This window comes from Drosophila elegans, unplaced genomic scaffold (assembly GCF_018152505.1).
Source record: "Drosophila elegans isolate 14027-0461.03 unplaced genomic scaffold, ASM1815250v1 contig_208, whole genome shotgun sequence".
NCBI classification, from domain to species: Eukaryota; Metazoa; Arthropoda; class Insecta; order Diptera; family Drosophilidae; genus Drosophila; species Drosophila elegans.
The window spans coordinates 1,353,009-1,370,348 of NW_024545578.1; the positions used below are offsets into that span (position 1 = coordinate 1,353,009).

At 34.4% G+C, this 17,340-nt stretch overlaps 2 protein-coding genes across 2 annotated transcripts in view; one reads left to right on the plus strand and one right to left on the minus strand.

Moving 5' to 3' along the window:
* Positions 1 to 360: 360 nt before the first annotated feature.
* Positions 361 to 1,323, minus strand: LOC108145807. The gene is made up of 2 exons (XM_017271396.2): positions 1,228 to 1,323; positions 361 to 931 (listed from the first exon to the last, which is right to left on the minus strand). Exons 1-2 carry the CDS (start codon positions 1,237 to 1,239, stop codon positions 713 to 715), a joined length of 231 nt encoding a protein of 76 aa, XP_017126885.1. The 5' UTR covers positions 1,240 to 1,323; the 3' UTR covers positions 361 to 712.
* Positions 1,324 to 5,980: 4,657 nt separating this feature from the next.
* Positions 5,981 to 17,340, plus strand: part of LOC108145804 (phosphatase and actin regulator 4) — an 88,426-nt gene continuing 77,066 nt past the window's right edge. Inside the window, 2 exon segments of the mRNA XM_017271378.2 lie at positions 5,981 to 6,505; positions 13,938 to 14,911. Coding sequence (XP_017126867.2) covers positions 14,110 to 14,911 — 802 coding nt within the window. The 5' untranslated portion in view covers positions 5,981 to 6,505; positions 13,938 to 14,109.

The following is a 17,340-nucleotide window of genomic DNA, read 5'->3' on the forward strand; positions in this document are numbered from 1 at the left end:
TTTGCACATTTCAGCAGCGATGCAAATTCACGCCGACGCATGCTAGCGACAGTTTCAGCGCCACGCCCCTTTTTGCCGCCCCTTAACCCCTTTGGGCCACACACCCCTTTAGCCCTCCCATTGCCACATGAAACATGATATACGAGCGAATGCGAATGTTTTTGATAGCTAACGGAAATTGCCAAGCAAAACCAGCAACAACGATAGCAACAAATTCGTAAATATTTTAAAATACGCTTTTTTCACTCACACAACCACTGTGCACAGCGAGAAAAAAACGCAATTTTGAACAGATAAATATTTAATTTTTTTTTTAAAGACCTGATTCAACTGAAATTTGAAATAAAAAAGATAGGTGAATTTGTATTCAATATTTCAACAATTTTATTAACATAAACAAATAGAATAGAACAATAAAACGTTAAGAGTTGAGCAAGCTTAGTTTTAATTTTTCCCTTTTTTTTGTATATATTTTTTAAGATCTTTCAAAGGTGCCATATTATTTTTTTGTAGTGTTTTTTTTTTTAAGTGTGAGCCCGTGAACCGCCCATTTTGCAGCCCTTTTAAGCTGCAGTTGCTCAAAGCAAATGACAGCAAATAGCTGGCCTTTGGATTGCGAATCTTTATCTGTTTTATCAGGTTTATTTGTTCATTAGGTCGTCGTCATCAGCAATTATCGTAGTACAGTGATCATTCGTTGCACGGGACTATCCTAACGTCTCAGGTACAGTGAGCTGTAGGGATAAGCTCCGTAGGTATAGGGCGAGGCATAGACGCCGCTGGTGTAGGCTGCACTGTACGGCGAAGCATAGATTCCGCCGGAGTAGGCGTAGGGTGTGGCAGCCACCACAGGCGAGGCCGCACTGTAGGCGGTCAGGAACTGCGGCTTTCCAAAGGCGACGGCCAAAAGAGCGAACACACACAGAGCGAACTATTTGAAAAGTTGGGGGAAAACAAGGATTTGATTAGCCAAGGAAAATAAATAAAGTCTTAAGACTTTAGAGATAAAGTGAAAAGTTTGCACAAAGGTATTATGATTTTCTTGGTTGGTTTTTTTATATTTAATATTATCTAAAAAATTTGTATGGTAATTGCCTAATATCTTTAGAATAAATAAAGTACGTTATATAGTACGTTTTAATTTGTTGTTGCAAATTTACTTTACGTATATAGTTTATCTTGTAAAATCCTTTAAAAATATTTTCTTAGGACACCGGAGATACTCACAAACTTGAACATCTTGGATTGATTGTTGTTTGGTTGTATATCCGCTGATTGAACAGAAACTGATATGATTAAACAATTGCAAATGCCCTGTCTTTTATAGTAAAACTTTAGTTGACTTTTGGCTTTACTAGCGGAGTGGGTGGCCCACGAAAAGGGGAGGTGGGCGGTGTGTTAGAGGTCACTTTTGACCGTGGCACGTCTGCTCATTTTCTGTTGTTGTTTTTTTTTTGCTTTCTGGTTCGTTTTAATTTGGCTGCTGCTTTTGGCCCAAACGTCTTTATGGCCGCTTTGCGTTGCGTGCACTGCATTTCTAATAATGGTTTTGTTTACCTATTTTTGGGGCAGGGGTTTTCGGAGATATACATTAGCAATGGGCCACAAAAAAAAACGGAAGCAATCAGAAATTCCCCGAGCAAATGCAATTTGACCTTTGGCAATGTTAATTTGTCTTGGCCAGATTGTTAACTATCGTTATGACTGCCAAAGATTCCTCGATTCAGAAAGGGCAAGGAAATACCAAGAGTATTCCAAAGAGAAGACCTTGCAAACGGGTTGTCTTGGTTTCCCTTTGTCAGAACCATTTTTTTTAACCCTTTTGCATTCCCATTGTTTAAATGCAACTGATTGAGCACTGCGAGAAATCATTAGTTTTTTGAAAACTATTAATTCGGGATTTAGAAAACATTTTAACCGTGACTTTCGCACCTTCAAACCTTTGTGACGAAAAATATAAATATCATTTGACTATATAAATACACTTTTAAAATGTTTCTATTCAAACTGCTACTGTATTTTTTTCAGTTTAAATGGCTCTCCCTTATCGTAACGCTTTTCCCACTCCGCAAACATTCAATTTGTCAAGTTGTAAAATTAAAGCAGCTTTTCAGCTGTGCCCCCCGCCCACTTTTCCACATTCGCCCACTTTTCTTTGCTTTTCTCCTATTGTTGAATGTTGTGCATTTTGCATTTTAAATACAATATAAATTAAGTTGGCAGCTTTTGGCATTGAGAACAGTTTTCGGCAAAGCAGCTGAATGAATGAATGGCAGCCCTTTTATCAAGCTTCTCAAGTTCATTTTACTGAAGGATAAGAAGGTTGTGTGAAAATGCGGAAGGGCTGGGAAATTGGGGCGAAGAAGTCGGGAAAACTCTGGCATTGAAGACGAATTGTTCGCTCGGAATGAAGTGGAATTTTCTGGGGGTGGGGTGGGTAAACTTGCCTTGACGTTTGACACTGAACTATTTGTCGATTTAATCAGTGTACTACTATTTTGTATTCAAAACATCATTTAATGTCAAACCTGGCTATCTTTTAAAAAGTTTGGTTAACTGTAAGTGTTCAGCACAAAAAGACAAAAATAAAAATTTACGTATATTTTATACACTTTATTTAACTAGAAGTAAATTTGTTTTACCTTAAGAATGTAATGTGATGTTTATACGTATTTGTTTTAAATTTCCATAATTTCCAAATTTAAAATCATTATCTATTTGAAAATTCTATATGACGGTTTTAGCGGTTTACCTCAACAGTTCTGTTACCGAAAAAAAAATTAAGTGAATGGTCAAATTGTTGTGAAATTATACCATGAGTTTTTGTTTTATTTTTTTATTAACATACAATTTTGTTTTTGTTTTGTTTTTGATAACATCAGTTTTAAATGATTTTATTTTCTCAAAGTTTTGCAGTCCCCAAAATGTCTCGCCTGCTATAAATTATGCACTGCTTGAAACAGTGCTTCAAAAACCTCCTCCAGCTGCTTTCAAACTATTTTTGTTTTGCTCTCTCAATGAAAAAGTATTTCTCTCTGGATTTCTCTCTCTATTTTTAATTTGTGGACATGCGCTTTTCATTTGCCGGCATTTTTGGTGCAACAAAATTCCTGCGCTGAGTTTTCCTCCATTTTCCTCCCTTCCCCTGCATTTTCCCCCTTCTCATACCTCGCTATCTCTCATAACAAATATCCAACTAGAGCAAATGATGCTTCCGTTTCCTGTTATATATACTAGGTACATAGTGATTACTATATATAAAGTCTGTATGTGTATATATATTTACTTGTGAGGCTTTGTTGTTCGTTTCAAATTAAAACCAAAATAAATGAGTTCTGTTTAGTGGTTGGCGTTGTCGTTGTTACACATTTTAGAGTCTATGAAAATTGGTTGCTTATTAAAAATATAATAAAATATATAAAAAGAAATGTAATTTTCAGAAAAGTTTTATTAATGGTTTTCAAGTTGACATTTAAAACCGTAAGGAAACTAACATAAAATTACACTGAGAAAACAAAGTATTACAATTTAGGTGCAAAAATATGTTGACATTTTTTTGAAAAAAAAAAATTAAATAACAATGTAAGTAAAAAAAATATGTGCCAAAAAATTGTATAAATAGTATTCAAAATATTAGCTTTTTTGTAGCAGCCAATATTTTTTCTTATAATAAAATAAAAACGAGTGTTCACTTGTTCGAATGCGCACTGTTTGGTGTTTTTGTAGTGGGCCTAAAAATAGGAGACGCCACCACTCGTGAAAATTCTTGAAGAGCAGTTTGGGAAATTCCTTACCGAAAAGTTATATACGACCAAAATAAGAGATTTGCCTCGCGCCCATTGTTTATCCACTATTTTTGTTTGTTAGTGTGTGTGTTTGGGAAAACAAGGTGAAATTGCTTTTGAAGTGCGGTTTTTGTTTTTCTTTCGCTTCCCCCGAAAAGATTTTCATTTGCGGATTGCCTCATTTGAGGGCTTTCAGGGATTTAGGTTTGTCGAGAGGGGAATTACCATTTGGATATTTCCGACGTGGAATGCAAATTGATTTTCAATATTTTCCCGCCTTTTTTCAGGCCCTTATTGTCCGCCTGTTACTGTTTTCCATTCAAATTGGCAATTATCATTGGGTGCTGGGTTTTTTTGTGGGTGTGAATTGCAAATCAATGGGCAATCTTATTCAATTAAAGTTCTCATAATTAACAGCGAAGTATGTGAGTCCAATCCGGTTAATTTCAGTGTAATTACTTCTTATATGTAGTTATATATTTATTAATGAGTAATTTACATGTTGGGAATCTAAGCCTGCAGATTTTTTTGTTATTTGAACAGTAATAGAAAAAATGTTGGTTTATTATAAAGCTACTAAAATAAAATTTAAATAAAAAATGTTAAAAAATTAGTCAAGTCAATCCCATTTGAATTTTGAGCTAAACTTTAATAAATAAATAAATACAAAATTAAATTCCTTAAGTACATATTTTGTTGGTGAATAAGAAATGTTCTTTATCTTAAAAAAATCACTTATAAATCTGAAATTTCAAATAGCATTGAATCTTAAATATGTTTGGCGCCAACATAAAATTTAAATTTCCGTCCCCAGTAGCTGCACTCTTCCAACCAACGCTTGCTGTGTTTATCTCTCACCATAGACATAGAGTAGGAAACTATATAGAGTCGGCATTTGCTCTGCCCGCAAATTTATGGACGCTTGCGTGACGCCGGTGTTTGAACAGTGTGGTGAAGATATCAGCTGTTCGAACATGTGCAAGCGACCAGCAACAGGATGCAACTGCCGTAAGACCTGCATGCGAAAGAAGAGTTCAGCTAGTAAGCGCTAAATTCAAAACATTGAAAGAGTTTTTGCGCTATTTTGTAAAAACAATGACTTCTCTTTTGCTTTTTTTTGCCTTTACAAGAACTACATACGACTAAACACCGTTGATATGTCAATAAAAGTCAAAAATAGCGATGTTTTATGACTTAAAACACAAAAATTTCAGGTTTTTAAACAAAACGTCCAGAGGTATTGCCTCTAAGCCGATGGTAATTCGATGTCTCCATTCTTTTATTGATTTCGCTGCAAAATACCAGTTTATTTACTTTTTATCATTTCACCACACTTCGAACATCCAAGCAGATTCCCAGCAAATTCAAATTGCTTTTGCTGTTTGACGTGACGTCATGTCGAACCTGAAGCATCTTCTCAATGCTCGACGTCCACCAATACAATCATCCCTCACACCTATTTTTAACTGTGTGAACTCAAAAATATTTCCGATTCCTACTCAGTATCGATAAAATATTCTCTGTTATTCATACAACAGGCTCTTAAAAGGTCGTGTTTCGTATGGCTTTGAGCTGTAATGCTGATTTGAGATATTTTATTGGCATAGAGTAATTATGTTATTGGTTTGATTTGCTTTTTTGAGTTTAAGGTAGTGAAAAAATTCAGTATTAAACCAAAAAATACTAGCTTCTACTTGAAAATGTCAAATATTTAAAAAATGTAAAATAAAAAAACAAATATAATAAAATAAAAAAATAACAATATATCTTTGCAACAAACTTAATTCCACCATAATAAATTATAAAACGGATTTTTTTTTTATTTGGTTTTTTTAGAAACATTGAAAGTGCATTATTACTCTATGTTATCTCTCACGAATATCAAATGAGAGACTGCAAACTCTAAAAATCATTGAAAGACAAGCTTATCTAAAAGACAAAAAATGTTAAATAATAATAATAAATATGCTCTCTGAGATTGAGAGAACTCAGAAGATCTCTCTCTCTTTCTGTTAGTTCGCTGTTTGGCTAACATTTTTCTGTTCGTACGACGTTTGGCTAACATTTTACTGCAAAACACAAACCCACCACAAGCTAGAGATGGGAAATATCGATAGCAACATCAATATAATCGATGTTTAAGAACATTGATGGAATTGATGTTGTCATCGATGTTTGCCCACCTCTAGTGTTTTTTTTTCTTTCGACTGGTGAGCATTGCGCGCGGACAAATCGCTGGATCCCCAAACATTAAAAAATACAAATAACGCCGTGCAAAAAGAAAGAAACAACGAGCGTTAGCCATTAAATAAACATAGAACCAGGCTTGTTTTCTGGCAATAATTTAAATTTCAGCGTCGAGACGAAAACAAAGTCGCGGTCCCTCCGCAAAAAGCAAAAAAAAAAAACAGTAAACAAAAACAAACACTCGGATCAACAACGATATTAGTTCCAATTTAGTTTTATTTCGCAGTGAAAAGCAAAATATAACAAAACTTTGCTTTTGTTTTTTCGCCGCTTTTTTCGTAGTTTTTTGTTGTTTTTCGTTATTTTTGCGGCGCGTCGCTTGACGTTTTATGTGTGTGCGTGCGTGTAAATGTAGGTACGTGCATTTGTGTGTCTGTGAGTTTGATTTAAATAAATTATAAGTTCAGCAAGCAAAAGTAAAAGAAAACGCAAGTAAACTGTGAAAAATAAAATAAATTAAATAATCAACAAGTGTAAGTGTAAATTAAAAAAAAAAAATCAAAAAGAAAAGTAAACAAAACGAAAATGCTAAAGAAAGAGAAAATGGAAGAAAACTGTTTTAACATTTAATCATACCAATATCAAAATATAGTTTTAAAATCGACGATCGACACAAAGTGCAAAAGGCAACAAAACTACGAAAGCGCCCAAAAGGAAAATCCGGTTTTACAACTTCTCTCTCAACACACACAATACACACAAACGACCAAATTCTCTCTGAGAAACAAACTAAAATTCCATTGCTTATAATAAATGGTTTTTCTATAGGAATTTCACCCATGAATGTCTCCCAGCTAAAAAAATAACAAAGAAAAATAAATATTGTGAATGAAAATCAGCTGCGACAGGTGCTACAAAAAAATTAACACAAAGGCCAATGAAAAACATATTTTAATGTGAATTTAATCACAGTGAACTCTCAGATATATAACATGCCTAAATAATAAATAATTAAGATATTCGAGTTAAATTTTCCATTATAAAAACTATATCATAAAAAATGTATATTGTCTTTTGTCCAATCGTTCAAACTTAAGATCATTAAAAAAATTGCATACAAAAATGTAATAATATGTTTTTAAAGCAACTTAAATAAAACAAAAAAAAAAACACTTGTGTTCAAGCAAAAGCACACCAAATTAAAAACTATAATAACATATAAATTTATTTTAAAATAATTGTATTTCTTTACATAAATTAAAACCAATTTCAAATGTTCAGATCATTTAAACTGCTATGTTGTGTATAAACATATATGGGCTAACCAACCCATAATTTTGTTATTTATTTAGCTTCTTGACTGTATCTCTGCTATTTGAAAAACCATCCAGAAATCTCTCGTAAAAAGTGAAATCAATAACACAAAAGAATGTTAAAACGGCAAAAAGAGGGGGCCATAGAAGTAGCATAAACAGAAAATAACAATAAACTAGGCAAAAATAAACAGTAAGCTCTCTCACTCTCTCTTTTTTCTTTTCACCATTTGGGTAAACAAAAAATACTTTACAGTTATTTCAGGCAGCTGTTTTTTGTTTATATGCAGAAATATGTTAAGTATGCATAAATAAATTAATTTCCACCAGCACACGCTTGTTCGCTAAATTGAATTTCCACACGAAAAATGTGAAAAAATATAGCGCTATTGTGTGTTATCTTATCCGTAAACACGATTTTGATGATGGTGCAATTGAAAAAATAACAGAGAAATGTGCTACAATTGCTTCCTTATCAAAAATAGTATTACCTGCAAGAAAGAGATAGTGATAGAAGAGGAAAAAGAGAAGGGTAGAGTGGGTAGGAAATTACATACATATTTCATTATTTCCTTGGGTGACTTTTCCAACCAAATATTTTTATCTACTTACAATGTTGTCTAGACAGATTCCTTTGCTTTTCTTCTTTTTCTCCACCACAAAGATATATATATATATAGGAAAAGTCTGGTAGTGGTGTGTATACTGCAGGATTTTCGCACCCTCTCCTAGGCATTTTCTTCTTCTGCCTCCTTTACTACTTTTTGTTGTGCTCCAGACTTCAGTTTACTCCACTTTGCGTCCGACTTTCGACCCCCCCACACCCACAAAATCCCACCCCCTTTTCGGAAAAGCCCCCTTTGCAGCATCCAGCAACCCCCAAAAAAACGCATTCTCTTGCTCCCTTTTATTGCCTTTCCTTGTTGAACAGTGGAACTTCATTAATTGAAATTTAATATGATAAAACTGACTTACGTTTTCGTAAAAGATATTTATGTTTTATAAATTAAATTTTCTTATTAAAAGTAAAGGAAACTAGTTTCTTAAAAATGTGTAGTAAATTATGAAACAATTTTTTTTTAGTGAGATATTAGGAGTTTATTAAATTTTGTAAAAATACCAATTAGGATAGTTGATTTAAATATCAATTAACATATTTTAAAAATTTAGTTTATTACAGAAAATAGCCATAATGGAATGTTCACTGTAGTTGTTTGTATATTTATTCTGGGGATTTGTGGGCGCCGTTTGCGCGCAAATTTAAATTTATGCGAACTTTCTGTGGAACGCACTAACTGCCGGCAACTTTGCCTCTACACCCCCCCCTTTTCACCACCCCATATATACCCATCTCTTTCCCTTCTCCGGGGAGTAGAAGTTTTTACCAAAACAACAAAAACGACTGAGGATGACGACTCTTGGTCCACCGTTTTGTTGTTGTTGTTTTTGTCCCTTGGTTTTTGCTGTCTGCCGCTGTTATGCTTTTGTTGCCATTGTCGTTGCAACGAAAGAAAGAGATGGGGGATGTTGGCTGGAGAGGAAAAAAGAGGGGTGAGAGATAGAGACAGCGAATTCCCAGTGAATTGTGAATTGTGTTCCATTAGCAGCAACCCCGAACACTTGTACTTATGGATTGTACAGCATGGGCACTGTGGGATGGCATATAATATTCAATTGGGCTTATAACTTTATGTTTTTGAAGGAAATACGTTAACTCAAATTTAGAAACAACGCATAAATAGTGATACAAACAAACAAAACCGTTAAAATTGTAACTTAAGAATAGGTTCTTTTCTTTATCAGCTCATTTTGAGGCTCATTAGAAAAGTTTTTTGTTCTGTAGTAGGTACATTATCTGAAAAACACTACGGAATATGTAAAGAAAAAGCATTTCCCCATCTTGGATTTGAACAGAAGTTTCCTTTTACCAGTTTTCTTACAACTTGGCCCACTGTGCAGCCCACTGTGCGACAGCTGGTCAAAAGAGTTGATTGTTGTTGGTTTTGCTACTTTGCTGCTGTTTCGTTTATCGTTTTTGTTGGCTTTTCTGTTTGTTGCTGCCTCCGTTTTTTCTCCACCTCCACCTCTGTCTCTGCCCCTCTTTTTCCATATATTTCTTATGGAGTTCGGACAATTTGTTGTATAAAAGTCGCGTGTGCTGGAAGTTGTTATTATTTTACTTTTGTTATTTTCGTTGCTCCTTTTACATAAACAATATTTTTTTTATTGAAAACCAAAAAATTCTGCTTCCACCGTTTTATCTGTTTTTTTTTCTGTATTTTTTTCTTGCTCTTAATTGGATTTGATTGCTTTTGGCTGGCGGCGCCGCCTCTCAAACGAAAAACGAAAAATCCATGAATCTCCGAGGTTTTTTTCTTTTTGCTGATGTTGCTGCCGCAAATCGCATTAGTTTTTGTTACTGTTTAGTTCCCAACGCTTTCCTTTCTTGTCTCACATTTATTTGGTTTTTTTTTTGCAAACCATTGTTTGGTTTTTACAGGCGAAACTCCCCGAAATGGAAATTCTCATAGGATGAACTATATTTAGTACTTGAGTTTAATTTGTATCTTAACCAAAAAGCAACATCTTAACTTTCTCAAAATAAACTTCAGTTTTTTAAAAACAATAGTTTGTTATAATTAAAAAAAAAAATTAACTTATTTTAAATGTAAAAAATTATATATGAAAGTTGTTTTAGTTGTGTTAATAGAAAATATTGTTGATATTTTGAATTGTTTTGCAGGGAAATGTAAAAATTAATTGATAGTCATACTATTTAAAGATTAATTTTATAGAAGTTGGACTGTATTTAATTTATGTTTTTGCAAAGCCAGAGTTGCCCCAAAAAATAAAAGTCGGGCCTCCCTCTCAGTCCGTCTTTGTCTCGCGCCCGCCCGCTTTTCCGTCTCTTTCCCATGAGAATAAAATCGCTAAACTACTGAACTGTAAATGAGGTTCAATGAACTTGCCACAAGGCGAGTGCGAAAGAGACGGAAGACTACGAGCGAGCGAGAGGGCAATAGCCACTCTTTGTTGAAGCTTTTTTTTCCTCATATATATCTATTTTTTTTAATATGCGCCTGCTGACGTTGCAAGTTGCTCGCGTCGTTCCACATGTGCAATGTGCAATATGCAATATGTTGCACCCTATCCACCATCCCCCCTTAACCCTCTGAAGCCCCTTTTTCCCCAACCCCCTGCGCTCAACGCATTTGCTAATTTAATCGCCTCTCTTTCTTTCGGCGCCGTCTCTTTCGCACCGCGTTTCAATAGACGTTCATTAAAACAAATGTTGTCGACATAAAAAAAAAGTTTCGTTTTGTAATTGCAACTGTGACAAAAAATTAGATATATATATATATATATGTGAAAAAATTGTAAACTATTATTTATTAATATTTCAAAACATAGTAAATATACTTTATTACGCCACTAATGCTGTCATATTAATAATACTGTTTACTTTTCTTAAGACATTTACTTACAAATTAGTTAAATTCCATAAGCAGAGATATAACCCAAATTTAATGATTATAAGATTTAAGTGGACAGTATAAGATATAAAAAAGAAAAAAGTTAAAAAAAAATAGTTCAAGAGACCCGATAATCCTAAATTTTTTTGTTTGTGTACTTTTTGTATTGCCTTTAAGCAACCAATGATCCACATTTCAAGCTCCTCCCCCGTTTTCCTTCACTTCCTGAGTTCTCTTCAAATTCTCGCCTGGCCGCCTTTTTAATGTGAGTCGCGCGCCAAATCCACAAAAAAAAAGTAAAAAAAAATAGTTAACTAACTGCCGACTCAAAACAGAATCGAAGCTAACGAGCCAAAAGTCAGTGCACTGGAACAACTAAAAGCAAACAACCACAAAACATCGGACAGCAGACCACAAAAGCTTAGTTACAGTTACTCTTAGCCAAGATTTCGCCCAACGCTGTTCTGGTTACCAATTCTTTTTTTTTATCGACTTTGTAGAACAGCAAACCAAGCAAGAAATAAAAAAGAAATATATATATATATTTATGTTCATATATATAGACAAACTTTTACTATGGGCGGTCATTAAAAGTAGGTTTAAAAGGGTCTTAGGTTAAAGAAATGGTCTTAGAAATTGTTCAGCTACTATGTATCTCAATTTTTTAATTATTAGGTCACTGGCATTACTTTAGGGTAGCTTATAAGTACTTTTTATTGTTATATATTTTTAATAAACATTTATTTATTTAAGTAGTTCTTAATAAATGAGTTCTACAATTATTTTCAAATGCAAATATTATCACAAATGCAACTGTCATATTTTTAATGTGTATAGTTTAATATTTTTATTTAATGGATAATTTGTAACTAATTCATGTTTAAAGATTTTAAAATGTAATTCAACCATTTCTTAATTTTTTTTTAATGTTTTGACACTCAAAGATAAAGAAAAAGCGAACACAAGTTGAACTAATTTTAATACTCTTCAATATATGAAATTATTTTCAAATGCAACTGCTATATTTAAAATATGTAATGCTTAATTGGTAATGAGGAACCTGTTATTTGCGGACGATAAAAAACACTAATTCTTGCCTTAAAATTTTAAAATTTAATTAAACCATTTCTTAATTTTTCCTTCAATGTTTGGAAGCAAATGTTGACATTCAAAGATCAAGAAAAAGCGAAAACAAGTTAAAACCAAAAGCAGAACGAGTCAAGAACGCACGTTGAATTTAAATTTGCCGCAGCTATAATCTCCGCTTGTGAGCTGCCTCTTATTTTTCGTATTCCTCTGGAATCCCTTTATAACTTTTCTGTTCCAGCTGTCGCGCAAGGTTTATTATTTTTTCTTCGATTTCTCGACGGTTCCCTTTTTTGTGTATCCTGTCATCATCATCATCTTCATCCGTAATTCCGCTTACCTGTGCACTTTGCGTGTCTCCAGTTCTCCTTTTCTCTTTTTCTCCCTTTTTCTCTACCATATCTTTTGTCTGAACCGAAGTTTTCTACCTGCGTTCCGGTTCCAATATGCATTCTAATAGGATTTTCTCCAACTTGAGCTGCCACAACTGGTTGCCCTTTGACCTTCCCTAGAGTGTTTAAATGGGAAAAAAGAAAGGTGGACAGATTTTAAATTCTGTGGGGAAACTTTTTGGCTTTCCATTTGAGTTTGGGTTTCAGTTTGTCTGAGCTGCAAAAAGAATTTGTTTTACCAGCGGGACTTAAATGCGTTTTCACACTTTGTTTTGCGGAGTAGTTTTTGTTCTTTTAAGGATTTATTTTTCAACTTTTTCACAATGCGTTGAGCCATTTTCTGTGGATAACAATGATCAACAGTCAAATTTCAATGGGATTATGTTTTTTTCATATTAATGTTATGTTGTGTTACAGACCATTTTAAATGATTAAAACAAAAAGAAATTTAATATAAATACATTAAAAAATTAAAAATTGTAGTTTTATAGATTTTGATAGATTTCATGAACGCTTTACTATAAATGTATAGAATTTTGTGAACAAATAATTATATTTTGTTTTGCTTTAAAATGATTTTAAATATTTTAGAGATTTTCCTTTAACTTTTGGATAATCGCAACAACCGCTTTGCTTATCTTAAAGAGCTGGAAATTGCCTCCGCAAATAGCTCCTCTCGTGCGTTTAACCCCTTTTCCTTAACCCTCTCGGTTTGGTTATACTCGATTTCCCCACGGACACTTCAATTTGGAGAGCTACTCTCCCTTTGGATCCCTTCGTCCTTTTCCATTTCCTTTGTTGCCTTTGGCCATCCTCCAGAAATCCTTTTCGTTTTGGCTTCTTTTGTTTCTGCTCAAGTGTTGCAGTGGTGCAGTGCACATGATGATGCTCCATTTCCTTGGATGGATTTTCCATATACTCCATCAGTGTGTGTTTCTCACTCTATTTTCTGCCCCCGTCTTTCCCATCTTTTGTGGATGGAAAATCTTCACCAGCTGTCGGCAATTGCAGCGTTTTTGATGATGACAACGACAAGTGGTTGGGTTTTGTGTGTTTTTACTGTGGCTTTTGTGGCATTTGTGGAAATAGAAGCTGCATTTTCAGTTAATTTTCTCGAAGGGAAAAACCATGTGGGGAATGTTGTTGTTGATTGTGTTTCTGAATCTTGGATGGCAAAGTGATTCTGAAAATGGACCAGTGAATGCATAACAAGGATGTAAATTTGTTGTATTTCATTTTACAATTTTAAAAAGGAAAACTTATCTTATATTGTTTTTGTTTTTCACTAATTTAGTCACTTCTTAATTAATTAAAATTAAATGATCTGAACATTATAAGATTCTCACGTCGACTTGGAAAATTATAAAAAAAAATTAAGTTACCTTTTATAAGATTTATAGCATAAGTTCTTAACAAACTAGAGTGCTAAATAATTATAATAACAAAAATAAATAATGGAGTGCAAAATGAAGTGTGAAACTGTGGTTTTTGTTGCCTTTTGCCTTTAAATAATAAAAAATATTATCAAAGCAATTAAAGCCATATAAGTACAGCACATTAACACAGCAGTAACTCGAATATCTGCCATTAAAATCAAGTGTAAAGTGGTTTTTGTTGCCTGCTACCCCAGAACAACACTCACCAGCAACATGCAACATACAACCATGCCACCTACAACCAGCAACCTCATTTTAATTGCAGCTATTAAGGCGCCAAAACGAAAGTGAAACCCTTGAAAAAGTGACACAAGAAAAGTGAAGTGCGGGTGAAGAAAAAAAAACAAAACAAAACCAGGAGAAGCGTGTTTGCCACCAATTAGCTGAACCGCCAAAGTCACGTGACAATGGAGTAAGAGTCTTTTTACTCGACAATCATGTCGCTGCGAAGCAACAAGTTGCAGAGCCAACAGTCGACGGCCAGCAACAACAGCAACGGAAGCAGCAACGCACAGCAGCAACTTCCGCCGATGGCGTATCAGCAACAGCAGCAACAATTGCTGCAACAGTTGCAGCAGCAGCACAAATTCCAGGCGCAACAGAGGGGCAACACCAGTCGAAATAATCTGGCCACTTTGGTGGCCGCCATCAATGGACATGATGGTCAAAACTCGCCCGTCAGCAGTGCTGGCTATCAATTGTCACCGGCCGCGGCTTCTAGGGTGGCCCATGCCCCACCCCATTCGCCATTGGGTCCACCCTCGTATTCGGCGGCCACTGCCCAGTCCGCATTTACATACTACGGACAGCATCAGCAGCAGCAGCAGCAACATCATCAGTTGCAATTAAACCACAATTACCAGCAACAGCAGCAGCAACAATTGCAGTTGCAACAGCAACAGCAGCAGCAGCAGCAACAGCAACTTCCACCGCCCGATCTCACCGATGGCATTGATCATCCCTCCGCCCAGGCTGCCACGCCCCCGGATTCACCAAACGCCCAATCTGCCGGTCAATCGGAACTGGAGCAACAACTCTGTGTCGTGGCCAAAATGCAGAAATCGGTGACCATCACAGTCACACCGCAACGCAGCAATTCCATGGATTTCCTCAACTTTGAGGAGAAGCGACAGCTCATTGCCTCGTCTTTGTCTCTGTCGGACATATTGCACAGCAGCAATGCCCAACAGCAACAGCAAGCGGTCAAGGATGGACTGGCTCTCAATGGCGGGCAGTGCGGTAAGTTGAAGATCAGAGGTGTATATAAAGATATATATATATTTTGAGTAGTTATTGTACCCACCTGTATTATTCCGAGCTTTAATTAGGTGATAACAAAACTGAAGTGCCTTTTTGGTGCATAGGTATTTACTGAAAATTGGTTTTGAAATTAATAAATAATTTTTTATACAGTTTCCTGGGTACATACCAAATGATTAAATATTTATTTTTGTAAATTAGCATTGCAATTTGTAAAATAAAACACATATTCCATACACATCTTCTTCAATTATTGTTATTTAGCATTCAAACTTAAAAGATACATTTTTGGAAACGTATTAACGACATATGTATATACTTTTATTATTATTTTTTTTTTTTGTATTTGTATTTATAAATATTACAATTCCCCCTTAAACTCTTACCAAATCTTTAAAGTTCTGCAATTCAAAAGTTGAACGACATTCCATTGGAGCTACACCCTTTGAACCGCACCCTCGCATACATATGTATGTATCTATATTTCACACCTGATGTGTGTATGTGTGTGTGTGTGTAGGCCCCACAAAAGAAGAATTAAAGCTGTACCCTCTGCCATACATTTCCCCTGTCGTTCGGCATATTGTTTCGCTTTAGGCATCAGATAAAAGCGTTGACAAACCCAGTCCCCGACCATTCGCAGCCCCTCCCTTTTTTCCCCATCCGCCCACAAGCGCAGAGTCAAGTGCAGTGAACCATTTTGGGGCCCGTCGTCGGGCAAACAGAAATGGAAAACAAAAAACGAAAAACGATGGAAAAAATCACATTTCCGTTCTGCATTGGAGTGTAAAAAACAAATTTTTAAAAAAACAGAGCGGACTTTACTGCATTTAGTAAAGCTTAAAACTTATTAACAGAAAATAAGGTTTTATTTAAAAATAAGAATATTTTCTGGAGGCAAATAAGATTTATTTGAAGATATTTTAAGCATATATATCTAAAGTGTATCAAACTCTATAATGCAGGGTATTTCGATTTTTATATATTTTTTGAAATAATGTTTGTGAACCCAGATTATTTTTATTATTAAAATTTAAAAACCAGATAAGTTGTGTAACTTTCATGACTTTACAACATGTTTTGTATAAATAGTTATTTATTTCCCTTTGAAATGAATAATGATGAATATGTATTTTTATTTTTTTTAACAATGAGGACAGTTTGATTAATGGTCTTTATTTATTGTGCGTATTTTTATTAGCCTCTTTTATTTGCCACATTTTATTAGTCTTATTTTATGGCGTTCAACAAGTCATCGTCGCAATAATTTCTGCCCTATATCCGATTACACCGTGACATGTCAATACAAATATCTAAATAACTTAACCCACTTACCCACTGCGCAAATCTCACCGTTTTTTCTCTATTTCTCCATAATATATTTCGAGTTGAGTGACTCATAATCGGGCATCATCAATCAAAGCAAACTTAATTCGAGAGAAATGCCGATGAAAGCAAAAAAAAAAACAGGGGTATAGAAACAACAGTTGAGTGAGCTTATTGTCTATTTTTAGCGAAATTAACAAAGATTCGAGGGAGATTCTCACATTATTGGCATTTAAAGATGCAATTAAAATGCTTTGCATTTGCATTTACCTTTGTCTCTGCTTTTAGTTTTTCTCTGGCTATTTCAAGTTCAAGTGGAGAATTGAAATTGTCTTTTTAATGCGTCTGCCTTTGAGGGCACGTGTCTGGAAAAAATAAAATTAAATAAAACCAGATAGGAGATGGAGTGTGGGCTAATTCAGTGTGTCAAACGAGAGTCGATGATTCACTTTAGTTATGTGAGTAGCTTGTACGTATAAACAGGTGTTCGTCAGCCAATACACCGCGAAAAATTCAAACCTTTATTTATAATGGACAGGTTCGGGTTTTTTTAATGATCATTTTCTTAGACACTTGATGATTTTAATCTTGATTGATATGATATATGAATATGATTTATTTGACAGTTAAATCAGAAGTGTCCAACTAAATTTTATGAAATAATATGTCTGGTTTCATTCATATAATTTTATGATTAAACAGTTTATTTTTGAATTAATAATATAATTTTTAATTTATTAGAAGATTGCCTTTCAATAAACAATAATGTACAAATACTGTGGTTAACCACAAAGTGGTATAAAGTTTTTCTCTGTTCATGTGTCGAAGTCAACGGCTTTGTTTTTGTTTTCTTTTCTTAATGTTGTTTGACTGCTTTTGGTTTAGCCGCATTCCTTGAATATTTTTGCAATTATTTTATTTCAAATTGATGTCGATTAAATCGGCCTGTTTGTTACTTGTTACTTTCATTGCTGGCAGAGGGATGTGTTAAGTTGTCAAAGCATTTATATAATAATAGCTTATATAGTCTGGTCATTCTCCAAATGACTCGTGTATCATTCCCATGACTTTTTGATCAAAAT